General features: G+C 32.6%; 1 protein-coding gene across 3 annotated transcripts; it reads left to right on the top strand.

The window, feature by feature from the left end:
- The first annotated feature begins 606 nt into the window (after positions 1–606).
- LOC104892592 (uncharacterized) lies at positions 607–6,254 on the top strand. Of its 3 annotated transcripts, none has more exons than XM_010678567.4 (6): positions 607–921; positions 1,595–1,745; positions 1,901–1,973; positions 4,010–4,163; positions 4,806–4,847; positions 5,163–6,254. In XM_010678567.4, exons 2-6 carry the CDS (start codon positions 1,675–1,677, stop codon positions 6,035–6,037), a joined length of 1,215 nt encoding a protein of 404 aa, XP_010676869.1. In that variant the 5' UTR covers positions 607–921; positions 1,595–1,674; the 3' UTR covers positions 6,038–6,254. The 3 variants fall into 3 exon arrangements, with proteins under 3 accessions (XP_010676869.1, XP_010676871.1, XP_010676872.1); XM_010678569.4 differs by having other exon boundaries at positions 1,600–1,745; XM_010678570.4 differs by lacking the exon at positions 607–921 and having other exon boundaries at positions 1,605–1,745; positions 1,901–1,948.
- The last annotated feature ends 13,734 nt before the right edge of the window (positions 6,255–19,988 follow it).

Here is a 19,988-nt window from a genome sequence, read left to right on the forward strand (position 1 = left end):
TTGCTTTGTGTTAATTTTCTTTTTTTACTAATTATCTTCATCTTTTGTGATGGCTTTCTTTCCCATACTATGTGGGCTGTCTCCTATTCTTTATGGGTTAATTTTCTCCCAATTATTTTTGGGTTGTCTTTTATCTCTTGGATGGAGCATTCTAATGGTAGGTTGGATTGAAGATCAAGTGACTCAATCTCTTTCACCTTCGTTGATATACAAGAGGTGGTTCTAGTTGGAAAAGATGCATTGACATCGAACAATAATCTGTGGTTCTGCAGTCGGGGAGAAGCAATGCTATTATAGAAGTAATGTCTGTGGGTTATACTACCTCTGTTTTTTTTTTAGTTGCAACGATTAGACATTTTCCCTCTCTACTTTATGTCAAATCGTTGCAACTAAAAAAACAGAGGTAGTATTATATTCTTGTAAATGTTGTTCGGGGTCTATCAATATTAATGCTTTGCTTGTTCGGCATAACAAAAAACATTTTGTGAGCCACATGATATCACTATTTATTTATGATAGGGTCCATTGGGCTACTAAATCTACTAAATTATCAATATCAACTAAAATTGGCCCGATATATGTAAAACCCAAAGAACTAGTGTAAAAAAGCTGCACAAATTTGCCAATTTCCAGGTTTTTCTAGGACTCAAATAACTCTTGAAAAATTTCTTCTTCTTTTATTTCAATTCTCTCTCAAAAAAAAAATTCAAACAATTCACGCACGATTTTTCACGGTTCATTTTCAGTTTTCACTCTCTCAACTCTTCTCGGACCTCCTGCTGCTGTTGCCTGGTGGCTTCGTTCGTATCGCATAATCGCCATTGTAACTCGCCGACCTGCAGCCGCAGAATCGGTCGGAAATTGGTGGACGACGGTGGACGCCTGGACGGACAACCTTCATGAGTCGTGACTCGTGACTAGGTACATCTTAATCTGCTCAATTTGCTTGATTTCTTGTTACTTTATAGATTAGGATTTATCAATTTCATGAGAATTGGAAAACAAATTGCAATTTCAGTTGTTATAGGTGTTTATATATCAGATTATATAATTTAGAATTGTTATAAATGTTGATTTTGTTGTTGTATTTTGATTTGAGTGTTATAGGTGTTTAAAAATTGAAATGCCATTATATTTGAATTGAATTGGGTGTTATCACTGCTAATGCTGATTTTGTTGATTAAAGTTTATGGTCTATGGCAAATTGGCTCATGTTTCATTTGGTGAGATACATCTTCATTTAGTTCAATGGTTACTTGATATTCAGATTTGATAATGAAGAGAAAACGTACTCCAAACAAAATGCAAAATATTGCTAGTTTCATTTGGTCTATGAATGATTGTTTGATTACTTATTTAGAGAATGATTTGTTTTTGAATGTTAGCATGAATGATATTGTAAATCGATATCAAAACATGAAAACTCGTCGCGAACAATTTACTAGTATTTGATTGTATTTTGTAGTATAATTTGGATATTTAGTTTTTCTAGTACTATTTGGCTGTATTTTGTATAATTATTGGTTATATATTTATTTTATTTTCGATTGAAATTTAGTTTGGAGTATTTTTTTAAAAAAATATTTGGATTTAGTGAAGGGTAATTGGTGGTGAACCACCATTAGAAATTCCTGGATCTGCCACTGTTTGAGGGTCCAACATTTGTTGCTAAAAATGGAGGAAACTATTGCTACTTCTGAAACTCACAACTCCTCCCAATCTTCTTCTCGTGTAATTTGTCGCGTGTAAGTTTCTTCTCTCTCCTCTCAATTAATTTAAATTCTTGTTTTCTTATCATAAAGTTCAACCTGAAATTTTCGATTTTGTGTGTTGAATTTTTTGTGTATGATCAAATGTTTAATTTATGTTATTTGCTTGATTTTTAATTTGGAAAATATAGATGTCAAAAGCAATTTTCGCAATATACTTGTCCTCGCTGCAATACCAGGTACTGCTCTCTCCATTGTTACAAGGTATGCGTGTTTTTTTTTTACCTTTTCTTTTACGGTTTTAGCTCTTGCCACTTATTTCCTAACTTAATTGAATTATACTCCTATATAAATTGCTGTTATAGACAAGTTAGAAGTAAGGCTGCTTATATTTGTTGTAGTTTTTGCAAGTGTGTGTTATGCTGTCTCCCTATTTGCTTGGATTTGGGTAAAAACATTACAACTCACTATTTGGTAATAAACTCACAAAAGAGTAATTAAGAGGACATAGTGGAATAGGGAGATTGTGTATAATACAAAGAGGGATTGTATTGAGAAGGCTTGTGTAGTGCATGGCTTCTTGCATTTTGGATGATCAAATATAGTTGGTGGTTGGTGGATCAACTTTTAGAAAGGTTAGAGAATTTCTTATCTCAATGCTCCAAATTTGCGTACATAGTAAATACTCTAGATTTTCCCCAAATTATTTCTGGAAAAAGCAATAGTAATTCTGAATTTTGCATCAAGCAAATCTAGATATTAGATGAGAGAACATCTCCGGGCTTGATGGAATTTGTGCGATATAACATTCTCGGTCACAAAATAGTGGATTACCTATTAAGGAAATGTGTGAACTTTCTGAACAACCTAATAAGGTATGTGTAGGATGTAGCCATTTAACCTGAATAGAGGAAGTGTATATGTCTGAGGCAAACCTATTTGCATGTAGTTTTGCTTTTGATTTGTGCAATGATTGGATCTGTTGAGTATGAACTGATTACTCTTGGTCAGGATGGAGGTGGTATCTATGTCGCTAGGAAGTATGTGCTCGTGGGATACATGATTCAGCTCCCTGCGTAAGCAAAACGAGAAGTTGCTCCTTGTACCCTTGTTCTACTTCCCTTCTTTTGGGAGATGACACGTCCTCACCCTAATCACTTATTTCTATGGCTGTTTCCTCGTTTATACCTTCACAACTTTGAAAATGCAGTGGAGAGATCAAATTTTCTTTTTTAATCTTAATTCTTTCTGACCTCTTCTTGGGCACTGAATTCATGGTTCATCCATCCCGCTGACTTTGGTGCTTGAAGCTGATCTCATTGACTTTGACCATTAGTTTCATAAAATTTATCAAGTTATGACGTGATAATATATTTCCAAATTTTATATTAGATTAAACAGAAGCAATTCATAAGATTATCATTGTAACTTTGTGTTTTGATTTAATTATAGAAATCAATGGTTACAAGGATCGAAGGAGTACTAATTACTAATGAGAAAAGAGATTTATGTAGAAAGAATATTGGAATGAAGATGCCAGTAGAGCTAGTTTTAGAGGATTGAGCGATGGAAAGAAGAAACCATTAATGGCACTCATTGATCTTTGATGCGTAAGGAGACTTCCTATGAGATGCTGTTCTCTGCTCTTGCCCCTAGAGTTAGGGACAGCTTAATGCATTTATTAGATTATGAAGCCTTTAATCAAGAGCTCTCACGGACTTCCTCAAAAAAAAGAAAAGAAAAATAGCTGTCATGGATATTCTATTCAAGCTTGAACTTTTCATTTCTTTCCTTTTTTATGGAATGGTTCAACTTTAGGACCATGACATTGATAATTCTCGTATGCTGCTCCTCTAAAAGAAAGGATATGTTATATGCCTCATCATTCTATTATCAATAATTCCCCTTAATATTCTGTAGGCAAACATGATATGAGTCAATTGAATTTTACTAAAATGATACTTGCTTCCTATAGTTGGTTCTCCCGAACAGATTAGTCTCGTATCTGCTTTTCCGTATCCTTACCTGTTCTGAAACAGAAAGTCTGGGTTGAGATAACTTAACAATAATTTTATTTTAAGTAAGGAAGAACAGATAACTTGCCTTACCTTGAGCTCTATCTACTTGTATAGTGCTACGCATAACCTTTTTTTAAGTTGTATTCATTTACTTGTGCCATGGATATTCTTTTCCGGATAAACCCTCTGGACCCTTCCTATAAGTTTAGTTAGTGACTTATAAAGCTATGATTTAACTAAGTTGTAAGGTATCTGATGCAGTTCATGGTTGTTTTATCTTAGTCTCACAGCCTCCGATGTACTGAATCTTTTATGCGGGAGAATGTTGTGGATGAGCTGAGGCAGCAACGTCCTGATGATGAAAGCAAGAAAAAGATGCTGGACATACTCAAAAGATATCATGCTGAAGATGAGGAGGATAGTATGGATGAGGATGGTAGGTCTTCTAAGAGATTGATCATTTCAGCTGTTTAATACTCGCTACCAGCGTGTTTAAATATTTTCTGTATATAAGATGGATACTTATACCCAGGAAATGGTAAGGTGAAATCGACTAGACAAGAGTAATGATAAATGATCTGTGCCAAAATCCAAAAGCTTCAGCAATACTTCGCAATAATGTCACAATGGGATCTCTCAATTTTTGATTTGTTCGCTTATGTGGCCAAGTGCCAACATTATTGCTGGTTGTGAGTGGTTTAGTATCTACTTAATTTGGGGAATATTAGCAGTCTATTAGTAGCTCACTAGCTTGCTCAGCATCATCATGCTTATCGAAATGGTTCACTATTCAGATTCTAGCATGGCTTTTGTATTCTTCAGATGAATTGATGTTAAATAGGACTCTATCTTTGTTGGAAACCACACATCTCCTCTTTATTGTGGACCTTGTGATCTTGAGATTTTCTCAAAAGCTTTTGTTACTGTTCATCTATCTATTTTGACATTTTCTATGGAGTTATGCTGAGAGGCTATCCATGGTTTGCATTAGCTTGAGCCCTTAGCTCAGTAGAGTTATGAACTCATTCTTAGCTTTGTTTTGAATCTGTCATCTGACTCCATTTTGTTAATACTGCAGAGCTAGCTCTCTCAGAGGAGACAATTGAAAAGGTTCTATCAGGTATGTTCCTTCTTTAGCATTGTTGGTAGCTTGCACCTTGTGAATAGGATCCGTCTGCTTGTCTTATGGCAACTTCCAAAGACGGCTTGCCCTATACCTTGTAAATGGAAAGCTTCTCTTATTAAAAGCAATTATTTTCCTTGTTTCATTCTAGCATTATTTTCCAGAGAGTGACATTTCAAAGAGTCATGTTGTATATCACTGCTATAGTATCTTGACTTCTTTGTACAGTACCGAGTGGGGAGCTTGTAGACATTCTTTTTGTTTGTCCAGCGAGTTTATTGCTGTTCTAAAGCAAGCAAGATCTGTTATCAGGTGGTGAAATAAATTATGATGACCTAAGTGCTCAAGAGAAGAAGCTTTTCCAAAGAGCTATAGCAACTGGAGAACTGAGCAAGATGATTGAGCCATGGGAGCCGTGGTGGTTGAAGCCTTCAGCTCGAACAATGTCTCTCAGCCATGAAGGAACCCGGCTTATCCAGCCTTTAGCAACCCGAGAGGAAGCATCAGGATTAAATCCTGACGAAAACCTTGAGAGTGAAATTCCACCTGGACCAGAAACATCATTACCACCACTTAAGGAGCTTACTTCTGCCGAGCCTTCCCCACTCCTCGCCTTTCATCTGGTTGACATCCTATACAGTTACTGTTTTACCCTCCGTCTTTATAACGGGGATTGGCAGTCAGATGCTATAGGAGCTTCCATGGTGATCTTGAGTTTATCCTCTGTTTTGGGCCAAGGAGCACAACCAGAATCTATGTTTGAAGCTATTTCATATTGCTTAGAGCAGACTTGTTCTCCAGCCTTTAGACACATGGGTGGTTCATTATTCGGTTTTGGTGTTCTTGATGACGTGGTGTCTATAATTTGCTCAGGTAGGGCTACTCTAGTGTGTGCAGTATCCGATTTGCAGAGGATGGTCGAGGCAGGTGAGAGGGAGCTGAAATCTGAGAAACCTAAAAGAGCAAAGAGTTCAGAGGTTAAGAGCAAGCTTAAGTCTGTTATAAGGAAGATCTACTTTATCTTGTCTTGGGTGAACGAACAAGAAGAAGAAGTTTGGTCTTCTTTGTCAGTTCTTGTGCAGGCTGAAAAGGCTTCACAATTAGAATACCGAGGCAACGAAAGAAGGAGATCCTCGACGGCTGAGAAGGCAAACAGTGAAAGCAAAGCTCTAATAGAAGAGGTTTAGTTGTGACTAATTATTGTATTTCAGATGAAGCTATTGTCATCATAGGTTATCAACAAATATTCAGATGCTACAATGTTGATAAATCAGAGGAGAGAATGTACAAATACTTTTTTTTTTTTTTGGTAGTACGAGAATCCCAACCAGTGGAAAAGATAAAGATGTTAATGAATGTGATAGCCAAATTTTGTTTTGGTATACTACTTGAACTCTTGCGGCCCGTTTGGTAGTTGGTCATAAATGGTGGTAATGGGAATGAATTTGTGTGTAAATTTGTGAAAAATATCATTGTCCATTACCATGGTAATGCTAATTTATCCTAAAGTGTCCACTTTCCTTCTTGAATTTTCATTCCCATCCAATACCACCTTGTAGGGTGGTAATGAGTGGTAATGAAAATTGCTTCCCTTGTAGACAAAAACACAAGTTTAGGGGTGAGATTGCTTGTCCATGGAGAACAAATATCTCCCCATGGAGATTTTAAGGGTGCTTTCCTAATAAAATTACACTTAAAATTCATTCCCATTACCGTAATTTATTAACGACTACCAAACGGGCCGTTGAAGTACTCCCAGGCTGCGGCTTAGAGGCCTTGTTTTTTAGAGGTACTGAAATGCCGTTATTGCTATGAAAGCTTTTGGCAGGTAATGTGCTTCTCTATTGTTTGATTTAGATCATATGCCGCACTAAAATTGAAAATTAGAGAAAGAAAATTTAATTAAGAGTTTGATGTAATTTCTTTTTCGAAAATTATTTAAAAAGACGCTCTAATCAATCAATCAATATATATATATATTAGTTTTCTATGCACGCGATGCGTGCGTCGATTTTTGGGTCTATTCTTAGTAAATTTCATCAAAATATAATTAAAGAAGTGGGATTTATAATTATTGTTATACAAACTACTGTAATCTATAATATTTTTAGAAATTGAAATAAACATTTATATGTAAAGTTTTATAGTCAAATTTAATTTGTATTATTAACCATATTTCTTATTATTTCAAGTAATTTTGTTAATGCTTATTTAGTTTATTGTTGGAATTTTTGACCCATCTTTAAATTAAAAAAAAGGATATAATTGTACAAAATCTAAATATCCAATTATTATATATATTTAGCTAAGGATAAAAAATACATTTTATTGAGGGACACCATAAATCCCCTTTAGCTTATATAACAGAGATAAAGGAGGAACTTTTCGAGAGCATAAAGCGCGCCACATAGGATCATCAATTTTATTTTTACTTTTTTTTACAAAAATAGAGTTCTTCATAGATTTAAATACATATAATGAGCTTTAGATAAGCGAAAATTAGAGTCTCATGTTGAATGAACAATTTAAATTATTATATTATGTAATTTGTGTATAATTTTTGCTACGTAATTCGGAATATTATAATTTTTGTAGCATTGGACAATGCTCGAAATATCTTTTGAAATAAGATTCATATACAAGTGTAGTTCTACAACTTATGAATATAAAATACCACGTAGGATTGTCATGTCATTAATTTTTATTTTAAATATAATAAAAAATAGAGTTCTTTTTTAAATATATTATGTGGCACGCTCTATGCTCCCAATAAAGTTACAGATATATTAGAATTTTGGATGATGAAAAAAATTAAAATTTGATTTAAAAAACAAACTTAGAACATCATAAAGAGCTCCCATCTAAGTATGTCATGTTATTGTTTTTAATTATTAATTTGTTTAAAAAAAATAGTGTTCATTATAGATATAAATACATATAAGTTGTTTTGGATAAGTGAACATTACATTTTGATTTTTGATAAACAACTAAATTATTATACTATGTAAATTGAATACATCCTCCGTTTCGTTTTAAATGCAACAAAGTAATATTTTATACCTCACAAATAATACCCCTTTGTTGTATTTAAAACGAAATAGAGGAAGTATAACTTTTGTTACAAATTCACAATATTATAATTTTTTTTACCATTGGAGAGTGCTCGAAATACGCTTCGAAATAAGTTTCATATACAATATAGTTTTACAACTTATGAAAATTTATTTATTTGGATGAAAAGTAACGTATTATATATTCTTTATTTTAGTTACATGTAAAAATAACTATAAAAATAGCGTATTATATGTGACAATATCAATTATATCTTTGAAAATCATACTTTTAAAAATTGAGTTATATAAAGATAAATATACATATTTATAATTTTGAACCTATAGCACACCATGGTGCCATTACATTAATCAAATGAAAGTTTATCAACGACATTGCAAATGTATTATGCAATTCACTAATTATTTTATTCATAGAATATTTATTGTATACACAATTATTCATGTTTGTCTTTATTTTCACATATATCTATATGTAGATCTTATCCTTTCTCCATTGAACTTGATTTCACTAAACTAATTGGAAAATTAAGGTTCGCGTTTCTAGACTATTTGAGGTCACAGATCATAAAAAAGGAAAAAGTTTAATAAGTCTTGATATGGTCATGATGGATGAAGAGGTATATTTTTCTCTTAAACAATATTTCCGATTATTAGTAGATGTTAGTTTTATAATTACTTATATTTATGATACCGTCATTATGATCTTTTTTCACTTTCCCATCTTTCATTCTGTATGCTTTAGTGTTTATGTGCCATTAAAAGTTGAAGTTGTAGCTGACACTCGTGTTTTCTATAATTTTTCTGTCATGCATCTATTAAATAAGTAAGCCCTACTTTCTTCAAGTATCATTGGGGTGTTCTTCATGTTAAAATTGTGTTAACTATGTTAGTCATACCAATTATCGGGATACTATTTAATAATAGACCCAGCTACAACATTTAGTTTAATATTAAAAAACATAAAATTTATATATCGCAATAAAACATCTAAAAATAAGAGTATAATGACAAATACTCGAGATATGCTTCGAAATAAGATCCATTTACAATGTAGTTCGATAACTTATGAAATCGAGAGTGCCACGTCGGATTGTCATGTCATGCAATTTTATTTTTAGCTTTTAAAAAATTGAGTTCTACATAGATTTAAATACATATAATGAGTTGTAGATAAGGGAAAATTAGCGTTTGGTTTTGAATGAACAACCTAAATTTATATTATGTAAATTATATATAACTTTTGCTATGTACTCCCTCCGTTTCCTAAAGATCTTCCCTCTTTCTATTTAAGTGCGTTTCCAAATGATCTTCTCTCTTTTACTTTATTTCTTATTTGGAATTTTTTTCCCCTTTTTAACCTCTCATGTCCCTATCATATGGTCCACCATTACATTACTTATTCAATTTTACTCCCTTTCTCTCTCATACTTTAACCCCCTTTTATTTTTTTATTTATATTAACCCCTTTCTCTCTCCTACTTTACCCACCCCACACCCCACACAACTTGATTCTCATTGGTATCTGTAGTAACAGTTTCAAGGAAGATCTTTAGGGAACGGAGGTAGTAATTCGCAATAATATAATTTTTGTACCATTGGATTGTGCCTGAAATATGTTTCGAAATAAGAACCGTTTACAATATAGTTCTACAACTTATGAAATAAAGAGCACCACGTAGGATTATCATGTTATTAATTTTTTATTTTAATTATTTAAAAAAATGTAGAGTTCTACATATAGTTAAATACATAAAAGGAGTTTTGGATTGGGAGAAATTAGTGTTTTGTTTTGAACAAATTAAATAACCTAAACAATTATATTATGTAAATATAACTTTTGCTACCTAATTCAAAACATTATAATTTTTGGGCCGTTGAAGAGTGTTTATGTAATATGTTTCAAAATAAGATCCATTTACAATATAAAGTTTTACAACTCATGAAAATATATTTTATTTAGATGAATTGTAAGACATTATTTAGAATTTTTTAAGATAAATATAATAATTACTATAATTATAGTAAACTATATATATGTGTGATTATAGCCTTTGATTATAAGTTCGATTTATAGGATCAAATATATTATTTTTCAAAACCTCAGTCTTACTCAACAAACCAAAACAATTTAGTATTGCAATAAAATTTGTTAAGGAAATTTTGTTGTTATAACAAACTAAAATCTATATATCAATAAAGTTTCATATATAATAGAGTTTCGATGATGAAAAAGTAGAGTTTGATTTTAAAAAACAACCTTAGAATATTATATACTAATTGTTGCAATAGAAAAAGAACGGAAGAAGTATATAAATACAATGGTGTTAAAAAATCTCATTTCACAACAACACAGAACCAACAATGTAAACAAAATTTGTAAAAAATAAAATAAGCAACAAACCCGTGCAACGAACGGGTTTGAAAGCTAGTTTCTTATATAATTGGAAAATATTGTTAACATACATCTTTTATATATCACTTTTTGCAATAAATATTTTTTTTATAATTTTTTTTGTAACTTAATACCTTAAAATTTTTGATTTTGCGAGAAACAACCTTACCTTTTTTTGGTATTGACCCATCGATATCAGTTGTAGACCCACATAAATGATAAAATCCCCATGTGCTCTATACATACGATGAGCTTTTACATTCTTTTGGAAAGAAAATGGATGGAAACCGGTTAGAAAAAATGACACACATGCGACATTAGATTGAAAAAAATGGTATATAAAAACCTGAAAATTGGTGGGTCAATGCCAGAAACTCGTGGTTTAACACCTGAAAATAGGATAAAAATTATCTTGAAAAAAAACATAAGGTCTTAAGTTGCTAGAAAAATTATAAAAGTTGTTTCTCGTAAAAATCTTATATAAAAGGTATGTTTTGACAAATTATCCAAGCTCAAACGAGCAGAATATAATATGTGCAATAATATAAAATGTGTAAAAAAATATGAGAGTAGGTGCTCCCAAGCCTCCCAATAGCACTATAGAGAGTTTGATATTTATAATGTAATAAATGAAAGTGAATTTTATTGTGCAAAGTGTTATGGAATTTGTTTGAATATCTTTTTTAAAATAATATCAAAAAATAATTAGCAAACTTAACATGCCTTTTTCCTATTTAATATTCCTACCTGCAATGTTTTTCTTGGATAGCCAAAATTTGAGCAAGAATACGCAAAAATATATCAAGAAAGATACTAATAGGGGTTCTTGTTTAATCCATCTTAATACGTAGCGTTAGAATTTTAAATTTTTATTGATAATACGTGATTAATAATATTGATTTCCAAATATTTGTATTGAAAACTATTTAAAAAGTTAACGGAAACACAAAAAAGGAACTAATGAAATACTACTTTATTTGAAGAAGTGCAACGCACGTGTGCAAAAAACTGGACTATGTAAAAGAATAAATGGTTATGTAAAGTCTCAACATATAAGAAGGGGACCAAAGCCTGATTTTTAAAGATAAATTTGGAATCGTCCAAAAATTAATGAGTCTAAAAAACTTAAATCAGAGTCAGAACACATTACAAAACCAAAGAAGGTTCCACCGTAACACTATATGGTTATAAGGGGAGTAACCCCTTAGTCTTATGAAGTGAACTCATCTATGTTGTTTTGTCGATGTAGGACACTCACATTAGTTGGGTAATACACTACATCATAACTTCGACAAGGTTCAATCGAATCGAAGTTGGATTATGGGTCCATCAGAACCTCCATAATGACATATAATTTTTGCATTTCACATGTTGATTTGAACAAAATATATGATAAAATGTACTAAGAGCACAAATTTCTTGGTGCTCCAAGAGCACCTGAAATTTTGCAACTGGTCCATTTATCCCTTTCCCTAGCTAGAACAAAACAAGCTGGAAGAAATTGAGATGTTTGCCTAAGAAGAGAGTATAACATGGACCTCCAAATTTGATAGCTACAATTACAAGCCTACAATCTACATCATATGCGTAAGAATGGGAGTGATAAATTTTAAATCTTTTATATTGTTTTGACTTTTTTTAAAACCCACAGCCTTCTTATTAAGTGAACCTGAACCTGAACCCTTCCTGGTCTAATCCAAAGGTTCAGGTCCACAATATGAGCCTTATATTCTATACTAGCTGCTTTATAATTGTAAGTTAAAACACGGCAATTAAATTTCCCTCCAAGTCCCATATTCCTATATATATGAAATGAAATATCATCTCAAAAAAACAACTTCACATTTTACAATCTTCTCTTAGACTAAAATCCTACCTTAGTTCATCCATTCCTGTTAGAAAAATGTCATCATTCAAAGCTAATCACCCAATTACCTTTAGAGCACTGGTTTATCTCCTCATCATCTTTCTATTTTCTGTAGTGCTTGCTTCTGGCCGGCACTCCACTCTGTCTCTGAGCGTAAGCGAATCACCAGTCTCGCAATCCGCAACTAATGGAGGAGGTGGTGATGGTGGTGGTGGTGGTGATGTGCTTGTTTTTGGAGGGACCGCTACCAAAATAGCCTTGCCAACTCTTCTCGGCGTACTCATTGTGATCCTTTACATCCTGTGGATATTTTGCATTAAAGGTACTTTCTGCTAAAATAACACTCTCTTTTATGTATGGTTTTTTTTAAATAGAGGAATTAGATATAACTTACGATTTAGTTACAGTCATAGATTGAGTCTTCATACCAAGGATGTCTTGGCGTAGTGGTTAAGATTGAGGTGCCCTAAACAATAGTCACAGGTGAATCCCCTCCCCTTCTTTGTACTTTGTACCGCCTTCGTGGCTCATATGGATAAAAAAAAAAAATAGATTGAGTCTCCATAGGCTCAATCAAACAAGCGTTCGACGACGCTAAACAAGCATTTCTGTCTGCAATTAAAATGTTATTACAAGTCGGGGAGGGTTAGACATTTCTTCTCCCTTTTGTGTCCTTAGCTATAGAGTCTACCAACTTGTTCAAGCCCCTACCTTCATGCACTAGCGTGACGTCTAGCAACTGTTGGAGCAATGCCCTGCATTCATTTACAATCCATGAAAAATTAGTTGGTATACTTTGTGGTGAAGTAACCTCTTTCCATGCCATAAGACTATCTGTTGATATGATCACATTTTTCCATCTCTTTCTTTTGATCCATTGGATCGTCATGTTAATGACTCCCAGCTCTGCTTCCATAGAATCCATTGCGTGAGAGGAGTATTGTAGGCCCTCCACCCAAGTATCCATATGATCCCTACAGATCGCTGCTCAGTATTAGGAGAGAAATACAACATTTAGGGTACTAAGGATGTTGAGTTCTTGCTCGAACTCATCTCTAGTCTCATTTAGGGTATTAGGAGAGAAATACAACATGCTTTTAGTCTCATTTGTTTTTTGCCTCCGCGAAGAGTAAGGCTCCGTTTGGTAGGGTGTAAAACATTTTCAGTGTAAAATGATTTTCATGGAAAACAATTTACAATGGAAAACACAATTCCAAAATTAGTTTTCAGTTGTTTGGTTTCATGTAAAGAAAATGATGAAATTAAAGGAAAACGAAAGGGAAAGTAAGGAGGTAGTGAGAAAAGTGTACAAGAGAGATAAGGAAAACAGTTTTCCCTTCATTTTGAAAGGAAAATGATTTTCCATCATTGGGAGAGTAATTTTACCCCAAGGGAAAACGATTTTACTCTCTTTTGCCAACCAAACAATGTAAAACTAAAAATGAAGGAAAACAGTTTTACGGGAAAACGTTTTACACCCTACCAAACGGAGCCTAGGTGGGAGATTTCCATAGAACCCCCCGGAACTTAAAAGGAGTCCAAGCTTTTTGGGCACGGGCCTCATGAATCTTTCTAGAAAGATACTCTAGGCACATAATGAAGAGGTAAGGAGAGAGTGGGTTACTTATGGATATCCGTAGTAGGTGTAAACGGGGAAGTACGAACTCCGTTGATTTGAATGGAAGTGGTGACCGAAGAGACACAACTCATGATTAATTTTATAGAATCAGTGGAAAAATGAAAGAAGAGAAGACAATGCTCAATGAAGGACCATTTAACCTATCATAGGATTTTTCAAGATCAAGTTTTAGCGCAAATATGCCTTTTCTCCCTTTTCTTATTCATGGAATTAATGTATGATTTCCGAGGCTATATAAAGTTGACTTCAAAGCCTCGACTTAGGATAAATCTATTTTGGTTAGGTGAGATAATATCATGAAGGTGATGTCTAATTCCACTAACCAAAATCTTTGTGATCATTTTATAGCTTGAGTTCACCAAACTAATAGGTCTAAAATGATTTACACGATTAGTATTCTCAATTTTGGAAATTGGAGTGATTATAGTTGAATTGATGGATTTAGGAACTTTGAGGCTTTCAAAGACATTGCACACATGACTCAAGCAATCCATGTTTATATCATCCCAAAAATGATGGAAAAATAAAGCATGGTACCCATCCTCCCCGGAGGCTTTGTTACTACCAATTGCGAAAATAAAGCAATCTAGAGGTAATGTTAACGAATTCTAGGTGTTGTAAGAAAAAAAATATTGTGTTTGGTGGTTTGAACTTTGAAGTGTGAACGAGAATTTGTGAAGTATCCAACGGATGAGATTTATATGTACTCTATATGATGTTATTGACATTAATTACTTCACAGAATTTAGAACTCTTCTATGATGTTCTAATATGTACTCATGATCAGATGGTTGTAGCTGCTCATTTACATATGCTCCCAAAGCTCAGACTGAGACGACGACGGTGATCGTGGCTCAGGCGCCGTGATCCGGGTGACTGTAAATCTGTTACTGAAGCTTAGTGTATGTTGAGATTATAATTATTAGGCACTGTGACTCTGTGAGATTTTTCATTATTTTTGATCATGTTGTATTGGTATAGGAAAAAAAATACTCTGTTTCAAATCATTAAAGTTGTTGTGTTGTATATGTTTTTTTGATACCCTTGTATTTGTCTAAATTAAGATTTGATTAATAGTCTTGTAGTACTTGAAACTAAAACGATCGATCTCATATATGTCCCTCCTTAGTTCTTACCCTGCATGATTGAAGTTGAGGATTGGAGCAACAATCTTTCAATTGAGTAATGAGTGAAAATCATCATAAATGGTAACTAGTATGCAGGGTACCTGTTATATGATCTAATCCCTTGCCATTTCCAAATTTCCATATGGGGTTTCATACTCAACTACAACTACAATTACAACCCACAAAGCTCGACTCGCTGGCCCACTTTGAAAAAACCTGGTAAAAAAGTGGTTTTATACCTGTCCTAAGAAAATAATTAGGTACTCGGGTCAGGGTACAATCGTACAAGTTAAGTTTATTTTTGGGACGAAGTAAGCACGGTCTAATTTTAATATAAAAGTAGACCTAGTTACCAAATGGATATTAAATTAGTCATCGAAAGAAATTAACCTAGTCACTATTGGACTAATTCTCTTTTTAATATTGAGCTTGTCATTGGCTAATTTTAATTTAAAAGTAGGCGGTCTCTTATAAGACAATTATGCATTCTAAGTAATTAGGATACCTTTCTCTTAAGTGAGAGTTTGATGTAAGTTAGTTTTAAGGATATAACGTGAAATTTCTAAAAGTAAATTTGCACTACTTGTGCAATTTATATCATAAATTAATTTGGTGAAATTTTTACAAATCGAAAAGACATCTAGTAAAAAGTTTCTTTGAAATCTTATGAGCAATAACATGTCTGTTAGAGTAAGTCTATTGGATGATCTAAAAACTAGATTATGAGAAGAGAGGGGGGGAAAGTATAATAAAAAATTAGGAGAGAGAAAAAGGAGGAGAGAGAGAAGGATGATCAGATCATCACAATGGTCTGATCATTGTTGGATCATAACCAAACCTCATGAAAGATAATAAATGGTAGGCCCCATGCATGGTGAGTTGGCAATAATCTAATGGGATTAAGAAAAGCAATCCACTAGTTAAAAAGTCCAAAATTGTAGATCATTCATTGGAGGTAAATAAAACATAAAAATTAATGATAGATCATAAGTGAGGTGGAAGAGAGAGAAAATATTAAAATAATTGATAATCCAAATTTTTGGATGAACCATTAAGCATGAGTTCGTATTGTGTCGGACTCGTCCGACACAATATTCTCGTCGGACAACTTCAGTTAGAAGCACTTGTGCTTCAGTTAGACTTACTTGGGTTTCAGTTGGTCTTTATTTTTTTTCAGGTAGTCTTCATTTTTTTTCAGGTAGTCTTCATTTTTTTTCAGGTAGTCTTCATTTTTTTTTCAGTTGGTTCTTCTGCTTCAGTTAGACTTACTTATGTTTCAGTTGGTCTTTATTTTTTTTTCAGGTAGTCTTCATTTTCTTTCAGGTAGTCTTCATTTGTTTTTCAACTAGTCTTCTTTTTTTTTCAGTTGGTTCTTGTGCTTCAGTTAGACTTACTTGGGTTTCAGTTGGTCTTTATTTTTTTTTCAGGTAGTCTTCATTCTTTTTCAGGTAGTCTTCATTTTTTTTCAGGTAGTCTTCATTTTTTTTCAGTTAGTCTAAATGAAAATAACTTAGGTCTAAATGAAAGTAACTTAGGTCTAAATGAAAGTAACTCAGGTCTAAATGAAAGTAACGAACTGAAAGAATTAAGGGACGAACTGAAAGAATAAAGGAACCAACTAAAAAAATAAAATAACTAACTGAAAGAATAAAGTAATCAAATGAAAGGATAAACCAACCAACTGAAAGAATAGACCAACGAACTGAAAGAATGATTCGACTAACTGAAAAGAAAAATTCGACTAAAAGAAAAACTATTAAACTTGAAAGAAAGTCATTCACTCTTACACTGAGCTCCTTAAGGAGATTGACAATGGCAACATCAAGAATGTTCCTGCTCTTGCCATTGCTATTGACTATTGGAGGTTGTCCCCTGACTCTACTCTTAGGGATGTTGTCATGGTTGTTCGGTAGATGAGGCTCACCATCGCGATGTTGTCATTGGTAAGTCAGTTTGTGCCATTACCCATTAGTATATCTTCAAATGATGTGGCTGGTCTTACATAATTTACATAAATATCCTTAATTTCTTCAGCTATGGCGGAAGAGCAGGAGGAGAGAGAAATCGACGACGGCGATGACGATGGTCCGACCAAATGTATTGTGTCAGACGGTCTGACACAATACTTTCAAATTAAGCATACACAATGGTAGATCCAAAAATTTGGATCATCAATTATTTTAATATTTCCTCTCTCTTCCACCTCACTTATGATCTATCATTAGTTTTTAATGGATGATCTACATTTTTGAGCTTTTTAACCATTGAATTGATTTTTTTTAATACCATTAGATTGTTGCCAACTTACCATTTTTGAGCTCTTTCATGAGCTTTAACTATGATCCAACAATGATCAGATGATCTGATCATCCTCCTCTCTCTCCTCTTTTTTTCTCTCTCCTGATTCTTTATAATATTTTTCTCCCTCTCTCCTCATGATCTGGTTTGTAGATCATCCAATGGGCTCACTCAAAATGATAAGGCATTAACGCTTTACGAAAATTTGCTTTAACCACAAATATCTCTCAAATACAATAAATAAAAATGATAAAAGTTATATTGTTGGATTCGTCTTGAAAAATACTATAATAACATATTTTTTTTAAAAAATCTATCAACATAAATTGAAAGTAATTAAGGGTTAAAGTTCGACCTCGAATATCATGCGTGTATTATATTTTGAAACCGAGGGAGTACAATGTATAAGGACTTTACTGTTTAAAAAGGATTAATTCAGATTAGATGAATAGAAAAACTGCAAATAATTAGATAAATTGATACTTGTATTAGCCACGATCCTAAATTACAGTTGCGTTTCTATAATACTCTATCTAACACATGATATTTTATGTAGATTGTAGTAAAAGAAACCGTAACAATTGATGAACATATGAAGAAATTATTGAAAATAATAATAAAAAAAAAAATCAAAATAGAGTCAATAAGAAAGAAAATTCCCATCCAAACACTTGAGAAAAATTGAAGGACATTGGGGTCAACCATTCTGAACTCATTAGTCATTAACATCTCATACCTTATTAGGTATCTGTTGGAACCCAAGATGACGCTCAAGAAGGGGGGGTTGAATTGAGTGGTGAAATCTAATCGTTTTTCGCAAAAATCCTTTTACGGCTCAGTGCCAGGCTCTGAGCCAAACACTCGAAAATCGCTAATTTACGTCTTTGCGAATAATAAACTTAAAAGATATTAGATTTGACACAAGATATAACGTGGTTCAATCTCACCTCTGAGATCTACGTCCACAAGAAACAAAAACTCTTTTATTTCTTTGAATCCTAAAATATCAAACTCTTGATACAATACGATTCCCTCCTACTAACCCTAGTAGTGACCCCCAACACTTAACTCTAAGTGTTGACACTCTCTATAATGTTAAAGTTACAGAAAAAGAACGATCCTCAATGATGTGCTTCTTAGTCAAGCAAATAGAGGATAATTACAATCGTGAAATAGTAACTTAAATCTGACTCGCTCAGTGCTATGCTCAGTGCCGGAGGAAACAGTTTTCAGCTCTTAATATTTTCGGTTTTTGTCTCTGAAAAACGTGAGATTTAAAAGTGAATTCTGATTCCCTTTTATAAGACTTGTTTAGGACGAAAATCACTTAAAAATATCTTTATCTTTTAATCCTTGATTTAAGGGATAAAATTTATCTTTTTCTATCTTTATCTTTTAAACTTAAAAAGATAAGTTTCCACATTAGATTTTCTTTTCAACTCAAATTCTGTTTTCTTTTATCAAAAAGATATTTTCCAAAATAAAATCTGATTTTATATTTTCTCAAAACACGTTTTATTAAATTCAGTTTTAAAACCTTTTTTCAAAACACGTTTTACTAAAACGTTTTTTCCGAAAATTTCTTTTTCTAAAATTCTTTAAAACTCGTTTTTATCAAAATCTGATTTTTGTTAAAAATTTTCAAAACTCGTTTTTATCAAAATCTTATTTTTATTGAAATCTTTTCAAAAACTCATTTTTATTAAAATCTTTTAGAAACTCGGTTTTACAAAATCTTTTTCTAAAAACTCGTTTTCCTTAATCCCTTTTTATTTCTGATTTCGAAAATCTATTTCCTTATTTTGAAACTAATTTCCTTTTTATATAGACATATAACATTAACTATAATTATTTATTTCTTAACTCTAAGAAAATAATAATATACTAATATATATAATCTATATTACGACACATAGCATATCACCAAGTTTGAGCATATTACATTTTAATCTAAAGTTACTATTCTAAGAATTATAACTAAAACTTCATTTTGATTCTTCTTTTCTTCAAAGTCTTCGTTTATCAATTTCTTTCTTCATGCATCTGTTGCAACTGTTACATACTTTCATGCTACAAACATATTATATTAATTTTCATCATCAAAACATAATGTGCATAAAACATAACATGTACATGCACAACAAATTCCCCTTTTTGATGATGACAAACCATAAATATAATATTGTTAATAACATTTGTTCCCTTAAAGTATGCATATATTTTTGTTCCCCTCAAAGTATGCATCATTAATCACATTAGGGAAAGTAACATAATATCTTTCACATACGTTTTCACAAGTAACTTGGTAACCAAGATAATTTCATTCAATAGTCTAAGTATTATACCATCTTCCCCCTTTTGACATTATCAAAAAGGAGAGTATCAACATGTTTAGCAAGTCAAAGTGAGATATAGTCTGTAAAATAATTCAAGTAGCTCAAGCAATAAATACTAAGGATGCTGGTGCTATGTCATAATCCAACTCACAATCCAAAGTCATTAAGCAAAATATAATCCAACTCACAATCCGAATTTATGAAGCAAGAAATAATCATGAAGGATCATGGTTAGTAGCTAAGAATGTAGGATGGAGATAGGTAATGCAAGCTTAAAGATTTGAAATGGCAATTGGTAACAAGTGCTTAAACCCTTTTTCAATTTTCAACTTTCGCAAATAAACATCTAAGACTTTCTTCACTGTGGCACTGTGTGTGCCACTGTGTACTGAACAATCTATTTCC

This window comes from Beta vulgaris, chromosome 5, assembly GCF_026745355.1.
Source record: "Beta vulgaris subsp. vulgaris cultivar EL10 chromosome 5, EL10.2, whole genome shotgun sequence".
Lineage (NCBI taxonomy): Eukaryota > Viridiplantae > Streptophyta > Magnoliopsida > Caryophyllales > Amaranthaceae > Beta > Beta vulgaris.

What these genes read in the sequence shown, in the direction of transcription:
- LOC104892592 (XM_010678567.4), top strand. Translation starts at nt 1,675, where the DNA reads ATGGAGGAAACTATTGCTACTTCTGAAACTCACAACTCCTCCCAATCT. An exon ending in GCTCTCTCCATTGTTACAAG is followed by an intron (nt 1,974 to 4,009) that starts GTATGCGTGTTT and finishes GTTTTATCTTAG; the next exon opens with TCTCACAGCCTCCGATGTAC. An exon ending in GGATAGTATGGATGAGGATG is followed by an intron (nt 4,164 to 4,805) that starts GTAGGTCTTCTA and finishes TTAATACTGCAG; the next exon opens with AGCTAGCTCTCTCAGAGGAG.